We start from the raw sequence: 23640 nt of genomic DNA on the forward strand, positions 1-23640 counted from the left end.
ACCAGTGCCCTTGCACCCGACTGCTATCCTTGCTGGAAAGTGTATGTGAAAGTGGAAGTCAATCAGGTGTTAGCATTAGGCAGCTTGCTGCCTCTCACAGTCGAACAGCCTCCTAATGCTTACTTTTCAGCTCACCTTTTGAGATTAAGAAACACTTTGACAAGTTGTGGGAAGCCAGACTGTACTGTAGAGGAATCAGAGCTTTAGAATAATAGGAAATTGGAGGAGGAGGAGGAGGAGGGCATTAGTAATCAAGTAAATGTCTGAAAATGAGCAGTTTCTGATGCAGTTTCAGACGTTATAATTGAAATTCTTTTTGTGTTTGTGAAGCGACAGTGGTCAACCATGTTATTTTCCCAGACGCTTATATAACTCCAGAGATAATCCAGACATTTGGCGGGCCACTGGTTGTGGTTCTATTCTTTTCAATGATCTCTTTATATGGGCGATTTCAAATTGTTTCATGGATTATAACAACCTAGAGGTAAGTCGGAGGCGGTACTGCTCAGTGAAGTGCTGACCGGGAACAATTGTGTGCCATCGATTCGGATCCACTGGCAAAACTCATTAAAACAATGATATTGAAAAGCCGTTATTTTGCCTTTGTTCTAAGGTAAGATGCGGGGACAAATTATAGTGCTTCAAAATTGTAGTGCATCCTCTCATAACTCCTTACATTGTAGTGTAGTCTCTCGTTACCCCATACATTTATCAGATGGACTGTCTTCTGAAATATATATGTGTAGAATTTGTATGTATAGCCTTCATCATCTCGCAATAGCTGCGTTTTTCTGCCATCTGTTCCCATCGCGCTCTCGCTCCACGACTGTTTGGATACTGCGGGACACCGCTGTGCGCAATTGACTGCCGCTTTCCGCCCCCCACCCACCCACCCAAAAAAAAAACACACGGTCAATCCACTTGACAATCCGTTCCGTGAAGCGCTTTGAGACGTCTCAACAACATGTTAAGGCGCTGTATCAAAATGGAACGATCATCAATATTATTAATTATTATTGCCTGGAAGGGTGGGATATAAAGGTGTGGTGGGGTGGGGGAGGGGGAAGAGAGGAGCTCGGTGTTGAAGGGGTTAAGTGGTGGACAGCCCTCGCAGTGAATCACAGCTTGTGTAAGAGAGAGAGAGAGAGAGCAATACAAGGCTGCTGAGCACATCCACTGTTTTAGCCCCAAGAGAGAAAGTAACCATTGCAAGCTTAAACCTTGAGAGCAATCCCCCCCCCCCCTCAACACAAAAAAAGGGATTGAGGAGGGGCTGGGCTGGGGTAGTGGGTAAGGGAAGGGGGTGTGTGCAGAGCTAGAGGACTCCTCTCTGTCTTTAACAAGGGGGGAGGATCAGAGGCAGTGGTGAAGAATGATGCTAATAGCAGACTTGCTTAACGTCGCAGACACAGAGCAGTGGTGGGTTTGTGCAGAGAGGCTGTCGACAGCACAGGGTCCCGGGCAGATGCCAGGGCTATAGAGAGAGAGAGAGAGAGGGGGAGAGAGATGCAGCCAGAGAGAGAGAGATAGACAGATAGACAGAGAGAGGGAGGTGCAGAGAGCAAGTGGGCAGACAGAGAGACAGAGGAGAGAGATAGGGAGAGGTGCACAGAGCAAGAGGACAGACACAGAGAGAGATTCAGTGAGGGTTGGAATTAGCTGTCCATAGTTTAGGGGAGTTTTCTTTATATATATATGAGACAGACAGACAGACAGATAGACAGACAGATAGACAGATAGACAGACAGATAGATAGATAGATTGATTCTCCCCTGGAAGTGTGTGTGTGTGTGTGGGCTCAATGCAGTTCCCTAGTCACCAGCTGAGATAACTGCCCGTTAACACAAGAGGGGTTCCCAATCCCAGGGCATCATCTGTGCTGCTAACACAAGCCCCAGCCCTGCCCTGCCAGCCCTGCCAGCCCTGCCCTGCCAGCCCTGCCCTGCCCTGCCAGCCCTGCCCTGCCCTGCCCTGCCAGCCCTGCCCTGCCAGCCCTGCCCTGCCCTGCCAGCCCTGCCCTGCCAGCCCTGCCCTGCCCTGCCAGCCCTGCCCTGCCCTGCCAGCCCTGCCCTGGCCAACTGAGAGAGAGAGAGAGAGGAGAGAGAGAGAGAAGGACAGGAGGAGGAGGAGGAGAAGAAGTGTGGGAGGGGGAGGGGAGGGGGGCAAGAAAAAGTTCTGAAACTTTGCATTTCCCCCCTCACCTCCCCACCTCCCCCCCACCTCAACAACAACAACAACAACAACCACAGCGACTTGACCAGGATGGCAGCGCGTCGCGTGTAAGCGGGGGATGGCGTTGGGAGGACCAGCCATCGCCCTGCAGGGCTCGGCGAGGGCTGGGGACATGGACAACTACAGGAAAGTGCGCAAGACGGAGGAGCAGAGCCCTCTGCCCTTCGAGAACTTACCCCCGGACATCGTGGAGATGAAGGTGAAGGAGGGCAGCAAGATCAGGAACCTGATGGGCTTCGCCATGGGCAGGATGGAGACGGAGGACACCAGGCAGATCGTGTTCAGCGGCTCGGGCAGAGCCGTGACCAAGACCATCACCTGCGTGGAGATCATGAAGAGGAGAGTCTCGGGGCTCCACCAGATCACCAAACTGCGCTACAAGAGCGTGCAGGAGGTGTGGGAGCGGAGGGAGCCCGAGCCGAGCGCACACAACCTGACTCTGCTCAAGAACGTGCCGTCCATCTGCATCCTCCTGTCCAAGGACCCCCCGGACATCACCGCCGCCGGGTACCAGTCCCCAGAGACCAGGGACGGGCTGTGGACAGGGACCGAGGGGGTCCGGGAGGGGGAGGGGGATGGGGAGGGGGTGCGGGACCGGGAGGGGGAGGGGGAGGGCAGCCCCTCTCCCCGGGGAGTCAAGCGATCTCTGGCGTGTGGTGGGGACACCGACGTGGTCAGGAAAGTCACCAGAGAGGAGACTCAGGTTAACCCTCTCAGCTTCGCCTATTTATTGGACTACCAGCACTAACTGGTTGTAAGCACATCATATATACACACACACACACACACATATTATATATATATATGTTATATACTCAGACTATCCAAATTTCTAGAGCAGTTTATAATAACCATTAAAATGCAAATCGAGAACCATCACTCTGCACTGTGTGTTATGTGGGGAAAGTTTTATGCTGTTGGGGTTGGGTTGGGGTTGGTTTTGGGGAGCAGGGAAGGAAAAGGGGGAGATGGATTTAATATTTAATATTATTGCTCCCACCCCCTTTCACCCCCCCCCCCCCACCCCCCCCCAGGCAAATTACTGGCTCTTTAAACTACTACCTTAACTTTGCATCACTGACTTGACACCAGCAGGTTACATAGGATCTTGGAGGGACCTTGCCCTGGAGGTTTCGAGGGAAGAAGATTAAATTAAATCAAAGTTAGATGCTTTTGGTGTGGTTTGGCCCGGGACACAAGCTCTGTAAAGGAGAGGATTAAATGCATCACCAGTAGGAGAGGGTAAGCACTGTTTTTTTTTTTGTTTCCTGTGCATCTTTTTGCAGTGACATTGATGGGAATCAGTCACGCAAGCAGCAGCGGTACAGGAACCTCTCTCAACTTACACTTTCCATAAGGTTATTACTATTATAATTAATAATCCTTGTATTTGATACTGTGCCTTACCACGTCGTCGAGACGTCTCAAAGCGCTTCACACAATGTATTGCAATGTATTGGATTGACTGTATTTTGTGGGCGAAACGGGGCGGTCAATTCAGTGTCCCACAAACAGTCGTGGATTGAGTGACCGCTTGCAAATGAATACCACCACGACTCTATGTAAGATAGTGCAGGTTTTTTTAAAAAAATGTGGGGTATATATATATATACACACACACATTTTAAATTTATATCTGTGGTCAAATACACAACACGTCGGTAATCCGAGATTTCTCCTCGTGATCTCTTTGCCAGATTTTTTTTTCTTTCTTTCATTGGAAACCGTGGAAGTTCGTTGATTTCACTCTCGCTGTGAAACTGGCGAGCGGTGCGTTATTTTGGGGATTGGATCTTGACATTTTCCACCCAATCCTTAAGGCTGTAACCCTGTGCCTCGTAACAAGCGGGAAAGCTTTTGTTTAAAAGCAAATCATTCGAAAGATATCTGCTTGTGCGCAGTAAAGTGCGCTGTTGTATTTGCAGTCTCTGCCACTTTGTCTGTAAATCCAGTTAATGGAAAGGAAATCTAGTCACACAGCTTTAAGCACGACTTGAAATTTTCCCTCAAATTAATAATAATAATAATCCTTGCATTTGTATCGCACCATATCTAGTCATTGAGACGTCTCAAAGCGCTTCACAGAATATATCGTGAAGTGAATTGACTGGGTATTTTGTGGGCAGAATGCGGCAGCCAATTGCGCACAGCAGTGCCCCACAAACAGTCGTGGATTGAGTGACCAAATTTTCTTGAATTATGAAATTGCTATGAAATGTTTTTAAATGACCAGCAGTGTTGTATATTGCACAGACTTGGGGAGAGTGAGTGGGGGAGTCACTCGTAACTATTCAGCACAGTTGGCCTGAAACACAAAATAAACTTTAAAAAAAAACCTCTTGAATGTTAAATACTGTATTCAAAATCTTAGTCCAGCGGTTTACCAGTGGTTAACTCTTTCACTTAAACATTAGCCTGCAAATGAACTGGCCATTCAATGTTCCTCCTTGTTCATTTATTTCTGTTAAATCATCATTGTCGAACTGCTCAGTGCCCTTATGTAGATTAATGGGTCTGTGTATGTATGTACATACAAATAATGTTGCTTGCTCACACAGTCGATCTGCTCTACATGTTGCAAATGCTATTTTCATTGTACTAATATGCATTTTTGTACATTGCACAAGCTCACAAGACGTACTTCTATAACGATCAGCGTAAGCAATGTGCAAATGCATCCACATGTGAAATTCTTTGCTATTTGTCTACGTTTATGGAAAAAGTAAACTTTTGCCCCCCCCACCACCATGCCTGCAAAGGTGGGGCTGTTTGACACAACCTTGCTTTGACCGTGGCAGAGCACTGCAATTTAGCTGCGTACGGCCACATATAACGATATAAGATTCTGTAGAATCAATGAAGCAGAAAAGGACTTTATTCACAAATAGAAGCATTCAAGGGATTTAACCTACTGTACTCAGGACATAGCTTTTGCCTGTCAATGGAGCACATTATAAGGTAATAATAATAATAATAATCTTTTGACATAGCACCTTTTCATGTAGTTGAGATAGTACAAAGCTCTTCGCAGAATATATTGTAAAGTGACTGTGTTTTTGTTGGCTAAAGATATAGCAACAGCTTTCTGTAAATCTGACATCAAACCTGTGCATCGCTCACCACAGGCAAGTTTTTTTTTAAGAAGTGAATCATTTTTTCTCAATTGCATTTCTTTTATTCTGATGCACATATTTTTCAACAAAAATAAACTTTCTTTAGAAAATATGAAAGAAATCAACAAAAAATGCCTTACCTGATTTTTAAAAATATATAATTTATGTTTTACTTTGTTTTTTCTGTAATGTTATAATGCTGTTATCGAGCCATGTAGACTAATGTAATGGATACACTCATCTTGTTCATAGCTACCGATGGTAATAATAATAATAATAATCCTTGCATTTGATACAGAGCCTTATCAAGTTGTCAAGCCTCGCAAAATGCTTCACAGAATATACCATAAAGTGGAGTGACCTGGTATTTTGTGGGCACAACACTGCAGCCAATTGCACACAGCAGTGTCCCACATACAATCGCGGACTGAGTAACCAAATCATTTTTCTTTCGGAGGGATTATTACCCCCGGAAAGCGATCCTTTAGTTTGAATTTATTCTGTTATGGTGTTCATAAACAGAAGGGCTTATGCTTTCTTTGACTGCACACCCATTTAGAAAGTACACCAAAGGAGAAGTTTAAACACTTTGAATGAGATTTTAAACTGAGGTGTCTTTTACATGTACTTTTGGTTGAGATGGACATTACAGATCCCACGGTACTGTTTCAAAGAGTCAGACGTTCTCCTGATCTTCTGCCCAATAATCCCCCTTATTTAAATTCACAGATGACTCAGTTTCTCTTTGGGAAATTGCTGGCACAGATGAGGTGCTACCTTTGCTTACATAACAACAATCATTACAAAGCAATTCATTGTATGAAGCACTTTGAGGTTTGTTGACTAATCTGGCACTATATCAAATGCTAGTTTTTTTAATGCAGTTTGTGAAGCAATTGAGACTCTCCAAAACTCGCTTTCCAGATTAACACAATGTCTTTCTTTTAAGATGAACCAGAACATGGGGGATTGGGAACCAGTGTAAACTTTCCTGGTGTTTGCAAACGCATTGTTGATGGTTGACTTTCATGTCAGGAGGATGTCGCAAGGAGCTGGACAGTCAAGGGTTTGCACCCGAGCTGGGGGGTGAAATGGAGAGGTGGATGGCAAAGGGGGTGGGAGTGGGAGGATGACCGAATGCATCGTCAAGGGGGAGGTCTTGAGACTGGACTTGATGGAGGTAAGGGAGAGGGATGCAATTCAACAGGGATTCCCGCAGAAAGGCTGAAGGCCTCACCACCAATGGTGGGGTGGGCAGGGTGGGGGACATGGAGTAGGCAGATTGGTAAGGTTGCAGAGGTAGGGAGGAGTAAGACCATGGAGGCTTTAAAAGTGAGGACAAGGATCTTAAGCTCGGTAAGATGTGAAAATACAGTCACTAAACTTGGCAGTTCATCCTGTGAAGAGCTTTGAGATGTCCTTCCAAAGTGTAACACTATATCAAATGTCAGGATTATTATTATTGTTATTATTATTATTATCATTACTGACCACAATACAACACAGTAACTTTTAAAGCGCAAATATGCTTCTGTACACACGGTTCAGTTTGACATGTAATAAGGTTCTAATCCATTGTGTTTATTAATTGATACCCACATAGGTAATCATGAGTCTGCATATTAAATTGAAGGCTTGAACCGTTTAGTCAAATATGGGTTTGGCAGCACAATAGGGATGAAATGTGTTCGTATGGTTGTGATTCTTATTGGCAAACAAGGAGCAAGCAAACTGCATCAATTGAAAGTATTAGAATCCATCATCTGCTTTCAAATGGCCTTTTGAAATATTACCTTTTTTTCCCCCCACCTGGTTTATCGCCTTGGGGTTAAAATTTAACCCAACTTCCCAATGCCTGTAATTAAATTGCTTGAAATTGAATTTAAACACCCGACATTCATGAGCATGCCACTGCATTATGACACCACTGTAAAGTTCATTTTACAAAAGGCAGTGACTGCGATATCGACTGTGAAGTGTGCCTCAGGTTCTCTCACAGTCCACTGCAATCACTAGACATTAAAACCTCGCTGCTCTTTCATTCAAGAACAAAAATGCTCCCTCGCCCAGGCCTTCCTGAATGTATCATTCGAAAAGCCATCTAACTCGGTCATTTGTATTTCAGTTTCAAAAGTCTGTTTATTTTCCAAGTGTAATATTTTCTCAATTCCAAACAAAGGCATTATTCCCCTGGCTTGGCCCTGCCACATGTTCTGAATGTGGGAACAAGGAAGGGAATACGTTCCATAACTTCCAGAATCACTTGACTGATTTCACCATTGGGACTTGGACTCAAAAGAACTTGAGATCCCCTTGAAAGTCTTGCTAGCTAAACGAGTCTAATTAATTTGGGAAGTTTCCAATCAATTGGCCCCTGGTGATACGAGTCCACAGGATAAAATAGTCACTGGCTAATCTGTTTAACGCAGAGGCAAGAGTCACACTAATGCAGCTGGAAAGGTCATCAAAATTGGGATTCAGCTGTATCAAGCTTTATTTTGCCCACAAAATACACTTTACATTATATTCTGTGAAGCACTGTGAGACGTCTCATGATGTGATAATGTCAAATGCAAGGATTATTTTTATTATTATTATTACTTACTGGCTGAGAGCTATTTTAATGTATTCCTTGTGTGCTCCCTTGCACATTCACCTTCTGTTCTGTCAATATCAAATGGAAAAATAAAAAGCATTTCAGATCACACCAATTAACCACTCCTATTAAAATGGTCTTCGCTAGCCTTTTGCAAAATAAAAATACAGTGGTTCCTTACTGGCGCAGAAATGCTGATATACGTTTCATTCTTTAAAAAACTGCATTAGCACTTTTTGTACAAGGTCATAACGTAATGATGGTCATGTGCTCTAGCAGTGAATGTTACGGAATCATGAGCATTGCTCATTGCTGTGCTGAACTGACTCAGAGTAGATCATAAAGCGTGTGATAAAATGGGAAATACACATGAGACTTTGGAGTCCTGTAATGTATTGGATAGAGCACTCGCTTCGCAAGCGAGAGGACCTGGGTTCGATTCCCGGGCAGGGTGAAACCTTAGGCAAGTTTCCTTACTCCACAAGCCCGTTTACCTTGCAGTAAGTAGAAATCCGGTTGTTAGTCGATGGGCGGATCGCTTTTTCCGGGGGTAATAATCCCTTTAAAAAATAATAATAAATGATTATTATTAATGATAATAATTTGGTCACTCAATCCACGACTGATTGTGGGACACTGCTGTGCGCAATTGGCTGCTGCATTTCACCCACAAAGTATACAGTTAATTCACTTTACAGTATATTCTGTGAAGCGCTTTAAGACGTCTCGAAGACGTGATAAGGCGCTATATCGAATGCAGGGATTATTATTATTATTATTCAACGGGGCATTCCGAATCACCTCCTACTCACTTCCTACACACTTCCATTGTAACCCGACAAGATAAAGACAAAGCTGCACTTAATGTAGTTGCAAAAAAAATACAGATTTGTTTTATGGATCAACTCTTTTTGAAAATGACTAATTGTTTGCAGTCGGCAATAATGAGAGGATTCGTTGGGTTGCAGCAGATGTTACACCAGCACCAGATGGTAACATTCAAAGCTCTTTGTGTAGAACAAAGAAGGTTAAGCGATTGCTCTCATCCCCTGTGTGAAACTGCAATGCTTGTTTTCACCTTTGTGTCTTTTTTACATGAGATGTGGCCTCCTTGCCTCTCAGATCCACCTTAAGAGGCGTTCCATATTCTCCCCTCCCTCTACCCCCAGTTGTCCCCTCCCCACCTAATAATAATAATAGTAATCCTTGCATTTGATATAGCGCTTTTCACGTCGGGAGGACGTCCCAAAGCACTTCACAGAATATACTGTAAAGTGAATTGACTGTATATTTGTGGGCGAACGCGGCAGCCAATTGCGCACAGCAATGTTCCACAGACAGTCATGGATTGAAAATGACCAATTTATTATTGTTTTGTTTTTTGGCGGGATTATTATTACCCCCAGTTGCCCCCTCCCCACCTAGCTCTCTATCCCAATATTCCGGCACTTGACTCAATCCATGAGTAGTTGTGGAACGCTGCTGTGCGCAATTGGCTGCTGCATTTCACGGACAAAATACACAGTCAATCCATTTTGCTGTGCGTTCTGTAAAGCTCTTTGGGATGTCTCAATGACGGGATCAGGCGCTGTATCAACTGCAAGGATTATTATTGTTATTATTATCAAATTATTCCTGGAATAAAATGGGAAACACAGAAATGCTGGAAATAGTGTTTTTTTTTGTAAACTGGTTGAAGAGTACACATTCACTACACTTTACAGTAAATCGCTTTGAGATATCTTCCTTACATGAAAGGTGCTGTATCAAATGCAAGGGTTATCATTGTAAAATTTTATAGCTGGGTTACTAGGATACGGTGGGCAAATCTCAGTTATCACAGGTTCAGTCCTACAATTGAAATGGTTTGTTTCAAAGAGCTTTCAAAGTAATTGACAATATTTTCCCACCACATAAATTGCTTGCCCATACGTTCCAACCAGCCTTGGATCAGCTGGCTCTGGTTTACTGCAGACAGCTGGTGAATGCATTGTTAAATGTATTAAATGTTTAAGCTGCACCTGAAGGCTGGATCCTGCAGTGATTGCTTTATGGAAGTACAGTATAAGTTATTGCTCGGCCATTGCAGCAGATGAGCTAAACAAATCAGATGAGATGCCATTTATTTCAATGAACCAAATTGGTGACTAGAACAGGTATAATTGTATAATTCCTCGAAACTAGTTAGAAAATTAGATTTTCAAACTTTGCAATAAATCAAAGACTATTTTGGCACTCTGCAAGTGTTCTGTATAATTTATAACCATGGTTTTACTCCTAGAAAATACTCTGCAATACACTTCACAGCTTGAAGGGATCTCTGTGTGTTTTCATTGCACAGGCTACCTTCGGAGAAATCACTGGATAGGTCAGCCCCTATTCTACCTTTAGAAAAACAATAATCTGATTCAACTGAATTAATGCCGCACTTAAGCAAGAAAAAATCACTATTGCCGATTTAGAAGACACTTCACCTGCTTTACTGTTACATAATAAGAATTCTTGCATTTGATACAGATGTTCAAGTAGGGGAGATTTATAGAATTTACTATGAAGTGTAGTGACTGTGTATTTTGTAGACGAACATGGCAGCCAATTTGCGCACAGCAGTGTGACACAAATATAGGACAGTTGAACAACATTACTTGTTTTTGCTCTGAGGATGTTTGAATCAGGAAATATTTTGTGTAAAAGCTGAATCTGACACTTTATCAAAATAATTGGTCAAAGGTAAAACGAGACTGCAGGTTTTTTTACAGCCTGTATTCTATTCAGTCAACCAAAATATAATAATAATATTTCTTGTATTTGGTATAGTGTCTTTCATGTCAGGAAACAATCTCAAAGCGCTTCACAAGATATAGTTTAAAGTGTTATGACTGTGTATTTTATAGGAAAATGTGGCAGTCCATTTGCGCACAGCAATTTCCCACAAACAGCCATGAATTGAATGACCAATTTTATTCGAGGGATTGTTGGCCGAGACACCGGGAGAAGCTTTCTTCTCTTTTTGGGTAGCGCCACAGAATCTTTAACATCCACCTGAACATGCAGATGGGACTTTGGTTTGCGTCTTATTTTGAAAGATGACACCTTCAACAATGCAGCACAACCCCACCACCACACTGGAGTGTCAGCCTAGACGGGTCGCAAAGCCGGATTGAACCCACAACCTTCTGACTCAGAGGCGAGAATGCTACCAATTGAACCGGGCTGACACGTATTGAAGATGGGTAACGTTTATGTCCTTTATATATGTTTGAGAATATTTAGGTGCTTTCAGTTGGTATGTGTCATATGAAAGGGTTTATGACTGCAAACAGTGTGGATAACAAAACACATCCGTATTTTCTCTTGCCCATTCCCCTCCACCTCGTTGTTACATTGTCCACAAATCCAAGCCTTAGAAACTAATGAGACAGCATTAGGGTCACACATATCTGACACACATAGTACCGTGTGACTGCCTGTCACCTTATATTATTAGATCAAATCAGCTGTCATATGCTAGCGAGTAGCGATATAAAAAAAATCTCACCAATGCACCCGTGGAAGAAGTCTGCTGGACAAAGCCTAAATTGATCATTTCAAATTCTTAAATGGTCCGTGCAGACAGGTCTCCGAAACCGGTCTTAATTTCACTGCAGACCTTAAAAGTATTTCTCATCCATACTAAAGATTTTTGTTACTACGTCTTTTGCTCTTTAGAGATCATCACGTTTCTGTGCAGTGTGATTATATGCAGATTAATTCCGTTTTTAAATGATTCTAATTGTATCAATTTGTATATTTCCATTCCAGCGTGATACAGTACTTCGCAATACAGTAGGTGTCTAGAATATGTTAATTCGCAGCTTATAAATGTTTAAGGTGCAGTGTAAATCCGGCAATAAAGGGTTTCCGTACAAAAGGAACTGTCCATAGAGGGCATAACGCTTTCAAGGCGGAGTTAATGGCAAGTGCATTTTCGAACATTCACAATTGCAACTTGAAATCTTAATCTGATTTTTCTAAAAAAAAATGCAGTATGCAGTCTGTCTTTCAACAGTGATTAGCCCCAAATTCGATTATAAGCACAAGTGTTTCTCAATGTGTTAAAAAGTGCATTGGGCAAACACTTAAGAAGCAACTATCTTCCGAACCTGAAATGGTTAGGGTACAACTTATCACAAGGCATTTTCACACATGCTGATGTGTGCTTTTCTACCTAGTGACTTGGAATTTTGGGAAGCAGGATATCTAGATACACATCCTGATCAGGTACACATGAGATTTCTGAGTAATGGGTCGTGTTCAGACCATGAATTGCCTTATTGCTGGTACTCAACAGTCCAAAAGCCTTTGCTGTTCAGCATCATTGTGAATCGCGTAAATATGGAGTGTTTATGCATTTTGCCGAGATCTATTCATATTCAATATATGGTGGCATTCTGGTTAGCAATATTATATCTGCCAATCCTGGCAGTGTTACAGAACAATACAAATTTATAATATTATAATAATAATAATAATACTTCCATTTGATAAGACGTCTCAAAGTGCTTCATAGAGTATATTGTACACATCAGGAGGACATTCCAAAGTACCTGCGATATTTAAACTTGGAGTATTATATTTACCAATGCTATACAGAAATAGTAATACATTTTCATCCATTAATTGTTTGCTCTTCTTGATTGGATAATCTTGCCATTAAAGTATTAGCATTAGAACACAGGAGGACCAAGTGGATGATCTCATATTGCTATTGCATATCATTTGCAAAAAAAAATTAAACAAATTAGCATGTGATAATTGCACTCATCAACATATGCAGGAACAGGAAATTATAAATTACTGTTGTGATTCACCGCTTAGAATCTACCATTCAAAGGAGGGAATGGACTAAGTTTGTATACACCTAATCTTTTTTTTATTATTATGAATAACCATTAGTTCAAATCATTTTTAGTTGTTTGATTTATAAGAAGTAAGCACATTGTGACCATTAAGGAAGCTGAGTGCCAACGTTACACACAGGACCAGCTCCTAATGGCTCCACTGTTGAAGGTATCTCAAAGCGCTTCACAGAATGTACTGCAAAGTGAATTGACTGTAAATTTTGTGGGCGAAATGCAGCAGCCAATTGCACGCAGCAGCGTCCCACAAACAGCCGTGTACATTTAGTTACATGTACTGAGACGATGCTGTGAGGTGCTGGAATCTGGTTGGGGGAAGGGAAGTGAGACAAGCACAAAATTGGACAGGGAATAGGGAATTAGTATTCGATTATGGAATGCTAAGATAAGTGTAATGCAAAGAAATGAGGTAATCTCAGCTGTTCTGGGACGCCAGGAGATAAGGAAGGAAGGTAAGACGCTCGGAATGGTGAATGGCTGGGAACCGAAAGCAACTCCCCCATTCGGTACATGATGGCTTCCTTTCTCCTGCACAAATTTAATCTGTTTGGCCGCAGACCGCAAATCATAAACCGCTTCACAGTCACAACATCCTTTCAAATTCACTCCAACGTACGCAATTCCCAACGGTTGCTGCTGTCCCTATCGCCACCTCAATGACTTTGCCTCGTGGTAAACCCAGATTATAAGGTCCTTTTATTTCCTCCCCGGGAGGGACTTGAAAAGGAAGTTGAATCATTTACATTTTGAAATTAGCTTGCTTGGATGGAATGGCAGTAGGCAAAATCGGACTTGAAAGCACTTTATTATTTGAAGTTTTAATTACAGTTCTATAATTGGAAATGGTTTCTCCACATTGCTGTACCAGTCCGTGCTGGTGTTCACGTTCAATACTATAATATTTGATGATGCAATCCCTTATGGCATTGCAGTGTCTTTGAAGCACCTAATAGGTAATCACTGTTAAGTGTAGTAATTGTGTATTTGTAGCAAATAGTGTCCACTATCTGCACAGCAATATCCCACAATCAACCATGAAATTAATAATAATCCTTCCATTTGATATAGCGCCTTATCACGTCTTCGAGATGTCTCAAGCGCTTCGCAGAATATAATGTAAAGTGAATTGACTTTGTGGGCGGAACGCGGCAGCCAATTGGGCACAGCAGTGTCCCACAAACAGTCGTGGATTGAGTGGCCAATTCATTATTATTTATTTGGAAGGAATTATTACCCCCTGAAAGCGATCCGCCAATCGACTAACAACCGGGTTCCTACTTACTGCTAGGTAAACAGAGGAGTGTGTGTGGAGTAAGGAAACTTAACAACATTTCTCCCTGCCGGGAATCGAACCCGGGTCTCTCGCTTGCGAAGCGGGTGCTCTAACCACTTAGCTACAGGACTCCATGATCAATGATCAATTTATGAGGAGGATTATTTGCAAGGACAATGGGGGGAAAACTCTTTTTGTTTCCAATCGTGTCGAGGAACTTTTAACATGCGCACGAACAGGCAGCAGCATCTCAGTTTATTGTCTCATCCAAAACATAGCACCTCCAACAACCCAATGCTCCCTGGTAATGCAATGGAGTGATGGCATGGAGTCCAAACTCAAGTTTAATCTAAGGGTAAATCTGTAACTTTCTTATCTAGAGGTGAGAGTGAACAGACTCAACCAAGCTGTCATGTGAGAAAGGAGGAACCAGAAAAAAACATTCAGTTCGTCAAACTGCCCCCTGCAAAGACTCTATCCTAGATTGCATCCCTCCAATGCTATCTTGGACTGCACCTCAGTCTACTCTGGAGGAAAGGCAATTCCTAAGCCCCGAAAGTAATTAAGCAAAATCTGCACACACTCACATCTCCACTGTGCCACGCTGGCCTGCTTCCCTCCACAAGCACTGGGGCCATTTCTCTTGGTAGCACAGAAACCATTTGTCCTGTCGAGTAAGTATTTGCACCTATCCTTAAATCTTTCCATATATAATTTACCCAAGTGGCACTGTGAATCAGCAATGTGAGGTGGGTAGATCAGAACAGGTCAGTACAGGATCAGAGACACAAAAACTCTGAGAGAGCAAGAGAGTCGGAAACACACACACACACACATAAAGGTCTGATATCTGCACTATTTTCATATCCACAGTGGAGCCTAAATCAATTTGTGCAGATATTATCAATAAATTCCTTGTATTTGATATAGCATGTCTCAACAGTGTCACACAGACAGCCTATTTTATTTGGTGGATTGCTGGCCAAGAAACCTGGAGAACCTTCCTTTGTGAAACACTTGAAGACACATCATCCTACATGCAAGTCGTTCAGTGTATAAGCGCAAGTTGTTTCATGTAGAATCTGCTTTTATTGAATGGTATTTCATGGAATTAGAGGGCTGAAGGAAGGTCATTCCTATCCATCAAGCCTGCACTTGGTGCTCCTACACTGGAGCTATCGACTGCAATCTCAATTCCCTTTCCTTGTCGCCTTTTATAACAGTCCTTGTTTGCTGTCTGCCACATCTTGACTTCAATGAATCAAGATAAACAGGGACCCAAACATATTGACTAGAAACAGCTAAAAGAAATAATAATATTCTTTGCATTATAGTGCCTTGTCACATTATTGAGACATCTCAAAGCGCTTCACAGAATATATTGTAAAGTGGATTGACTGTATATTTTGTGGTGAAACACAGCAGCCAATTACACACAGCAGCGTCCCACAAGCAGTCGTGGATTGAATGACCACATTTTTGTTTGGAGGGATTATTACTATGACTCAGGACAATCAATGTCCAGTAAATACATGTCTGCATTGTTACTGGTACTGCGGACTGCACAAAACACACTGGAAAAACCCTTGCTCTTGCGATAAGGCTTCCAACCCAGACCTTTTTAGAATAATGGACGTTTCTCAGAGCTTTGGNAAAAAAAAGTCATCCGTGCAACTAATAAATATTTATGACTGATAACACAGTGAAATATTTCGGCACTAGAGGAAATGAAGTCTTTATGGTAATATCTGTGATGTAATCACATCTCACTTAAAAATCAAGAAGCAGAGGATGACCGAGCTGTGCTATAACAGAATTTGTACTCAAGTACACTCTTTGAGATACAAGGTACAAATGCCCCAATTTAATTCTAAATGCGGAATCATTGCCGAGAAGATTGCTTTCCTCCCAGGATGCAGATGGAGTTTGGTTAAATGGTTCTTATTAGCATTCATATTGAAAGAAATATGAAAGCGCAGAAGGCATCACATGGTCTATTGAAAACAACAGTGCTGGGCTCCCCTGATGAACGATGAGGTTATTCAGTGAACAGCTCAGCCATGCCGGTTGGATCAGTCCCGAGTTACATGGTTACACGGATTGATGTGGCCACGGAAACAGGCCATTCAGTCTAACTTTGCCTGCGCTTGTATTCCATATAAACTCCCCCCCACCCACCCGCATCCCATTCCCCTAACCCTCAAGCTCTCCGGGACACTACCCTGCGTGAAGGGCGCTATATAAATCAAGTTGTTGTTGTTGTAACCTACGCCCTCTATAATTTAGGAACATAGGAAACACTAGCCAAAAAAACCCACAAGGTCTATCAGTTTACCTTCTACCATCCTGGCAATCGCATGGATGTGTCATGTTGTGAACTACTCATATACTGTAATTTGTTGTTGTTGTTTGTTGTATTCCCTCCTCTCCACCCTCGATGAGACGATGAGATCTGTTTCCCGTGCAGATAGCCCTGCTGGAGATGTGTGAGCGCACGCCTTGTGAGGACAGGTTCGGGCTTGATTGTCAGAGCCAAATAGTCTTCAGACCCTCACTGTGAAGGCTCATTCTCGAGCAGAGCGTGCGCAAAGGAACATAGGAAAAACAGGAAGAGAAAGGGGGCCATTCAGCCTAGTAAGCCTGTTCCACCAGTCTTTTTAGATCTTGGTAGATATTTTAAGGCCAATGACCTGCTCTTACACCACATTCCTTCATACCTCCACCATTAATCTCACTTTTAAACATCCCTACTGATGTTTAGTAGTAGCTGCTTTCTCTGCCCTCCGTATTGGGCATGGAACCTTAATACCAACCGAAGGTAAATAAAATCAAACAGAAAAAGAGGGGAGGAGAGAAAATATGTGGGAGAGAGATAACATGAAAGTAGCAGTTCCATGCCCAAGTAATATCTATAAGATTTATTATCTTGCCTTGTAGGCAAGATAATAAGGAGATTATAACCCTTATCACAATGACTGTGTGTAAATCCTTGACACCAGCAGCCCACAGGTTCCTTGCTGAAGTGGTCATTAATGGGGTAAAGGTTTTTATGATGATTCATAATGCATTTCGTGCATTGAACATGCTATAAAATAACACAAGCTTCACTTTCCTCCTCGAGATGCTGGACATTGAGTATCGGCAAGCAAATCAGCTATGAGAATAATAATCCTTCTGTTAGATTTAGTGCCTATAACACTAACATTAAAATACTTTGCAGTAATGACTCTGAAATAGACTGACTGTGTACTCACAGATAAACACAGCAGCCAATTTGTACACAGCCATGCCCATAAACAGCCAGAATGTGAATAACCAATGTTACCTGGAGGATTGTTAGCCTAGACACTAAGAGAAGCTCCCTTCTCTTTTGAAATAATGCCAAGGCAACTTTAACTTCCACCTGAACTGGTGGATGTGATCTCAGTTTAGCGTCTCATCTGAAGCTGTTGCCGAAATGCCTTCATCACAACTAATAATAATCCTTGCATTTGATATAGCACCTTGTCACGTATTCGAGACATCACAAAGCGCTTCACAGAATATACTGTAAAGTGGATTGACTGTATATTTTGTGGGTGAAACGCGGCAGCAACAGCGTCCCACAAACAGTCATGGATTGAAGCGACCAATTTATTATTATTATCTTTTTAAGGAATTATTACCCCTGAAAAACGGTCTGCCAATCGACTAGGTAAACAGATGTGTGGAGTAAGGAAACTTTTCCAACATTTCGCCCTGCTGGGAATCAAACCCAGGTCTCTTGCTTGCGAGGCGAGTGCTTTAACCACTGAGCTATAGGACTCCAATTACAGTAGCACTGACAACAGAAGGTTGCTTGCTCAAGTGCTGAAGTGGTTAAACAAACTGGTTAATCATTAGCAGTATCCTCAACCCACACGCTCTGGTGTTCCAAAGTCCTGACTCTTGCCAACCTGCACCTAATACATTTTGCAAGAGGTAAGCAGGTAATTAGATGCCTCCCTTTGTGGAACGTGGAAGTGCAGATTCCATTCCAGAGACAGGGAAATTCCGTACGTGCAGTGCTGTGCTTATGTAGAACTCCGTAGTTTGATTTGGACACTCCTCTAAAAAAACAGAAAAAGAGCAAATAGAAATATAATAATAATAATAATCCTTGCATTTGATATAACGCCTTATCATGTCTTTGAGACGTCTCAAAGCGCTTCACAGAATATACTGTAAAGTGAATTGACTGTAGGTTTTGTGGGCGAAACGCGGCAGCCAATTGCGCACAGCAGCGTCCCGCAAACGGTCGGTTCAAGAGAAATATGAATTTCTTCGGTTGCTGTGGAGAGAGGAAGATTACTATAACAACCAAGGTTTACTCTCTCTGATACTTCCCAGATCTTTCTCTCTCCTGTGTGGGTTGAGAATGATGTAATTGGGCTTGCAATGGGAGGGAGGGAGAGAGAGAAAAAGTGCAGAGGAAAGATGGACTAATTGGGGTCAATACTTTTTTTCCAACTACTTATTAACTGAACCCAGGCAGCACACACTGCATTTGAATCAGGTAACACGGATACGTATTGAAGTCTAGAGAGTGANTTTTTTTGTTGCACGATCCCACGAGCATTGTTTTGATTGAGGAAGAGTGGAAACATACACAGGATCAAGCGAGGAGTCCACTCAGGCAGCTAACGTTTAACAATTAGTCAATAGGTGCTGTCCTCAAATAAGCATTGACTTTTTCTATTACTGCCTGTGCACATTAACAATGCAATTCACACTCTTGCTATAAATGGCTCATGTTTTGAGAGTGGTGAAAGGTGCAATGACTTTCCAGGGTTCAAGGGCAGAATTTTAATTATCCTATGAGATCAGGATTAACAAACTGCCTCTTTGAATCTAAATGAAATCCTGGCTAAATCGGAATCGTTGAAATCGTTATCCCCTATTCCCTTAGCAAAGTACGGCAAAAAGGGGAAAATCTGCCTCAGTACCAGAATTTGGTTTTACTCTTGAAAATAAATCCATGATTAGCTACAGCTTGAACCTTGCTGAATTCAGTTTGTAGTTGGCTCTAACAAGATGCCAAATTTTGGGATAATCTCTCATTTTGGACCATGATTTAAATTCACTGCATCACTGTAATAATAATCTTTACATTTGATACAGCACCTGTCACATCAGTAGGACTGGAAATTTCAAAGCATTTCGCAGGATTTTCTCTAAAGCGCAGAGGGTGAATGCTGCCGCCTATTATTGTAATAATAATAATCCTTGCATTTCATATAGCGCCTTGTTACATATTCTAGACATCTCAAAACACTTCACAGAATATACTGTAAAGTAAATTGACTATGTTATGTGAGAGAAATTGTAGTGTCCAACACACTGCCATGAAGTGAATGACCAATTATATCCAGGGGAATTCTAAGGCAGGAGATAACAAAGAGAAGAGGGTAAGGCTGTGTTCTGCACTCCATTCAATTTCCCATTGGAAATGATCAGATTCTAAGGAATTCTAACTGGAAAACAGACAATAACAAGCGAGCTTCAAACTATGCGTGAATGCAAACGGTTGATCCTTTTTGGATTTCGTTGTTAAGATCTGGAAGTTATTGAACGATTCGAAAAACACTAAGCATTTTCACTAATTCAGGTAAATTTCAGTGTATTCAGGTAAATGGGCTTGATATAGCTTCTCTGCCCCCAACCCTCTGGAACTCCTTGTCCGTTCTATCCATTCATTTATATAGCAACTTATCACATCGTGGAGGCATCTCAAAGCGCTTCACATCTTACTGTGAATTGTAGTGAGTGCGTATTTGCTGGCAAACGCAACAGCCAATTTGCGCACAGGAGCGTCCCACAAACGTACTCCTTTTTGAGTGTCATTCCAGTTCTCCCATGAAAGCTAATATGGGTTCCTGCCTCATCCACCACACCTGGCAGGGTGTTCCACATCACATCTCATGTATTATTGAGTCAGAGACACGCCCAAACATCTGCTGCTAATCCTGATCTCCTGTGACATACGAGCGCAGACATTACCATAACTTTAATGCACAATCAGAAAAGCAGCTGCCCTGATCCACACTGCGCTTTGAATGAACGATATTTCAAATAGATTTACCTCTATGTTCGGATCTTCTATGCATTTTAAATCACTGTTACTTATGCCAGCCAAATGAATCCTGTCACCTTAATAAATCATTCCAATATTTGCCCCTGCCCTTGTGTGCTACCATTTCCAGTTAGATGAACTGAACTGGAACCAGCAGCTGGCTCTAATCCATCCTATTTGACCTTGGGCTCTTGCACAGTATCAGTCACTTTGTGGTTATAGTGCGACGAACATAAAATGCAATGCACAGCACTGCGAGAGAAAGGATCTGTCCTCTTCTGATTCTATTTCACAAACTATTAGTTCTTACGCCCCATTTATAATAACAATAATCCTTACATTTCATATAGTGCTTTTCACATCAGGAAGATTCCTCAAAGCACTTCACAAGATATAGTGCAAGGTGTGTATTTTGCAGGTGAACACAGCAGCCAATCTGTGAACAGCAATACCCCACAAACAGCCTACAAAATGAATGGCCAATTTTATTTGGGTCTTGTTGACCAGGACACTGAGAGAAACTCCCTCCTGTTTGTGACAATGTGTTTAGCACTGAAATGAACAAACACACTTTGTGGTGAGGGATCGCACCTTAGGAAGGTTTCTGTGTGGCGTCACACATGGCTTCATACATGGAAACATTTGACCAACCGGCCTCTATGTGTCATAGACAAAGATTAACACCCTCCTCCCTTCCACAACTCCCAGCAATGCACAGCAACTGAACTCTGACCATTAAAAGGCCAACACTGCTTTATGTTGACAAGATAACTCTGGATTGGACATACAGTTTGTGCTGAGGTGGATATGTTAGCACTGCAGCTGGTGTGAGACAGCTGTGAAACATCCACTTTTGTCCTGCTTTGACTTCTGTTAGCACAAATAACTCTAAAAGAAAGGCTTGAGTCTGGTACGACTCCTGATGCGTTGTTGTGCAGTTTTAGAATTCCAACAGATCTTGGCATGCCTCTGGTGCTAAGACTGTCCCATCACATGCGTAAAGCACTCACTCCAGAGTAATAGTGATCTGAGCTCTATTGTTCTGTAACACTGAATTTAGAATTTACCCAATTTATAGTAAAGACGTAAAGGTGACAACTGATTGTGAGTAAATTCGCACCTCTGAACCAATGGATACGCTCTAAGAAAATAATAATCCTTGCATTTAATATAACACCTTATCACATCAAAATGACTCAAAGCACTTCACAGAAGTTTTTGTAAAGTGCAGTGACTGTGTAATTTTGTGAACTTGGCAACCGATTTGCACCCAGCAATGTCTCACAAGCAGCCATGAAATGAAGGAGCTTTCTGTTTAATCAGGGGTTTGGTTGGTCAGGACACCGGGAGAAACTCCCTTCTCTTTTTGAATAGTGTCATGGGATCTTTAACATTCACCTGAAAAGGCAGATGGAACCTCAGTTTAATGTCTCATTCAAAAGACGGCGCCTCCCTCACCACTGGACTGGATTGTCAGCCTGGACTATGAGCTCAGAATCCTGACATGTTACCCTCTAAATACTATGGTTTACTTTGGACTATTAGTGAGTTTCTTTCTGTAACAAGTGACACATTTGTAGAGAATAAAATGATGCATTAAGTAATTGTAGAACTGCCAACTGGAACATAGTGTATTACTGTTCTACACTTTTATCAGCAGCCTATAAAGTACCCATTAAAAAGGAATGTTGCCATGTTAATATTTCAAATAAATATTGGTTGTAGTTTCAAAACAGCATCGCCAATCCCTAACATTGCCTTTGGGAGTGATAGAAAAGAAGTATAAGGGGTATTATAGAGAGGATGTTGTGCAATACCGTATAGTGTTTCAGTTTAATAAGGAAAGCAGAAGAAAAATGCAATGTTTAAAAGTTATGGTATTTGATGGGGGGCTTATAATAATGTATTGTTGCTATTTCTTGTTGAACCTTCTATTCAACCGTCTTAGCCTCGGGAGAATGTTGGGTTCACATATTGCCCAGGTAGCCACATCCACAATCCCCATTCATCTACTTCCACGGAACAGCATTGAAAAGATTCCTGTGTTGCACTCATTCCTGTTGAGAGATTATTTTATTCACACACCTTATCTGACTGTTTGCCAATCACTGCCTAACATGACATTGATTATATAACAGTCCGCAATTAGTTTTAAAAACTCAGAAATAATAAGTGTGTAGGCAGACAATTTTCTCCCAAGTACAGTATGCTTAACAGCTTCACATTGTGAATATGTTGGCCTGTGATTTTTGTTCTGTTTCGATGTGCATATGTGCGTAGGAGGAAGAGGTACAAAGGAATGGCTCTGAGAGGCAGCTCTGTGTGTGATGGGAAGCCAGAAGCCTTCTCTGATTTAATTAGTCATGTCTTTGCTAGTGGAATCGGATACCAGAAGATCACAGAATTGTTGCTTTTATAACAATAAACAATAATTTTTGCAATTGATTTTGAGCCTGATCACATTGTCCAAATGTCTCAAAGCGCTTCATGGGATTTACTGTAAAGTTCAGTGACTTGCATGTGGAATAATCTTCCCACAACTAAAACATTTGAAAAGGTTTTGGGGCGTCATTCTGAGATTCTTGAGAAATTAACTGACCTTGACGATTTCAGTTTCAAATGGGATTTTCTTGCAATTCCTTTGCAGTTTTGTTGAGTGCACATTTCTTACTGTGGGTTATTGAGCAAGTACAGTAACCAATTTTTTCATGTGTCTAATGGTACTTATGCATTAAGTCTTTGTTTGTCTATTGAAAACCAGGTTCATTCCAAGGGAGACCCTACTTCACACCAGCATTCAAACCCAAAATATCATGCTCTCAGTCCAGTGTTCCAAGTACAATAACAACAAAATTACATTTGTATAGCGCCTTTCACGTCGGGAGGACGTTCCACTGACAGATCTACTTGGGATCTGTTTTATTGATTATTCAGCTGATTAATTTATATTTAATCAATTACTTTTAGATGTATGATATATAAAAATAATCCTGAATTAATATCAGAAGAAAATGTTAATTTTTAAGAATTTAGCTGTTTAAAAGAGAGAGAGACAAATACTTGGGTAGGTATTAAAGGATTAAAGGGTGTTTTTGGCCACTCGGTCCCCACTTTCAAAGCCCGCTTAATACTTACCTCTGTGCTTTCAGTTCTTTTATTCCCAATAGATTCTCCATCTAAGGTGCATGGCTCAGTTTTGTTTCACTTTGGCAATGGCTGATTATCAAGCTGGTCATCTTATGGGGAGATACTACTCCTCCCCATAAGATCAGGTTTGTTTTTTTCTCTGTAAATTAACTCCCATTTTAAAATACTGTTAATTTGGAGTCCTGTAGCTCAGTGGTTAGAGCACTCACCTTCGCAAGCAAGAGACCTGGGTTCTATTCCCGACAGGGTGAATGTTGGACAAGTTTCCTTACTCCACACACCTCTGCTTA

General features: G+C 41.8%; 1 protein-coding gene across 1 annotated transcript; it reads left to right on the forward strand.

Annotated features, from left to right (window-relative positions):
- The first annotated feature begins 1250 nt into the window (after positions 1-1250).
- LOC103189613 (ribonuclease P and MRP subunit p25) lies at positions 1251-16672 on the forward strand. The gene is made up of 4 exons (XM_007910064.2): positions 1251-1419; positions 2250-2788; positions 8877-8933; positions 16580-16672. The coding sequence occupies exons 2-4, from the start codon at positions 2291-2293 to the stop codon at positions 16670-16672; spliced, it is 648 nt and encodes a 215-aa protein (XP_007908255.2). The 5' UTR covers positions 1251-1419; positions 2250-2290.
- The last annotated feature ends 6968 nt before the right edge of the window (positions 16673-23640 follow it).

The sequence above is a fragment of the Callorhinchus milii genome, unplaced genomic scaffold (assembly GCF_018977255.1).
Source record: "Callorhinchus milii isolate IMCB2004 unplaced genomic scaffold, IMCB_Cmil_1.0 Scaffold22, whole genome shotgun sequence".
NCBI lineage: Eukaryota > Metazoa > Chordata > Chondrichthyes > Chimaeriformes > Callorhinchidae > Callorhinchus > Callorhinchus milii.

Excerpts from the sequence above, each read along its gene's own strand:
- LOC103189613 (XM_007910064.2), top strand. The coding sequence starts at position 2,291 with ATGGCGTTGGGAGGACCAGCCATCGCCCTGCAGGGCTCGGCGAGGGCT. Across the intron at positions 2,789-8,876 it reads TGTGGACAGGGACCGAGGGG|TCGGCAATAATGAGAGGATT; the intron begins GTCCGGGAGGGG and ends AATTGTTTGCAG. Across the intron at positions 8,934-16,579 it reads TGTTACACCAGCACCAGATG|ATAGCCCTGCTGGAGATGTG; the intron begins GTAACATTCAAA and ends TTTCCCGTGCAG.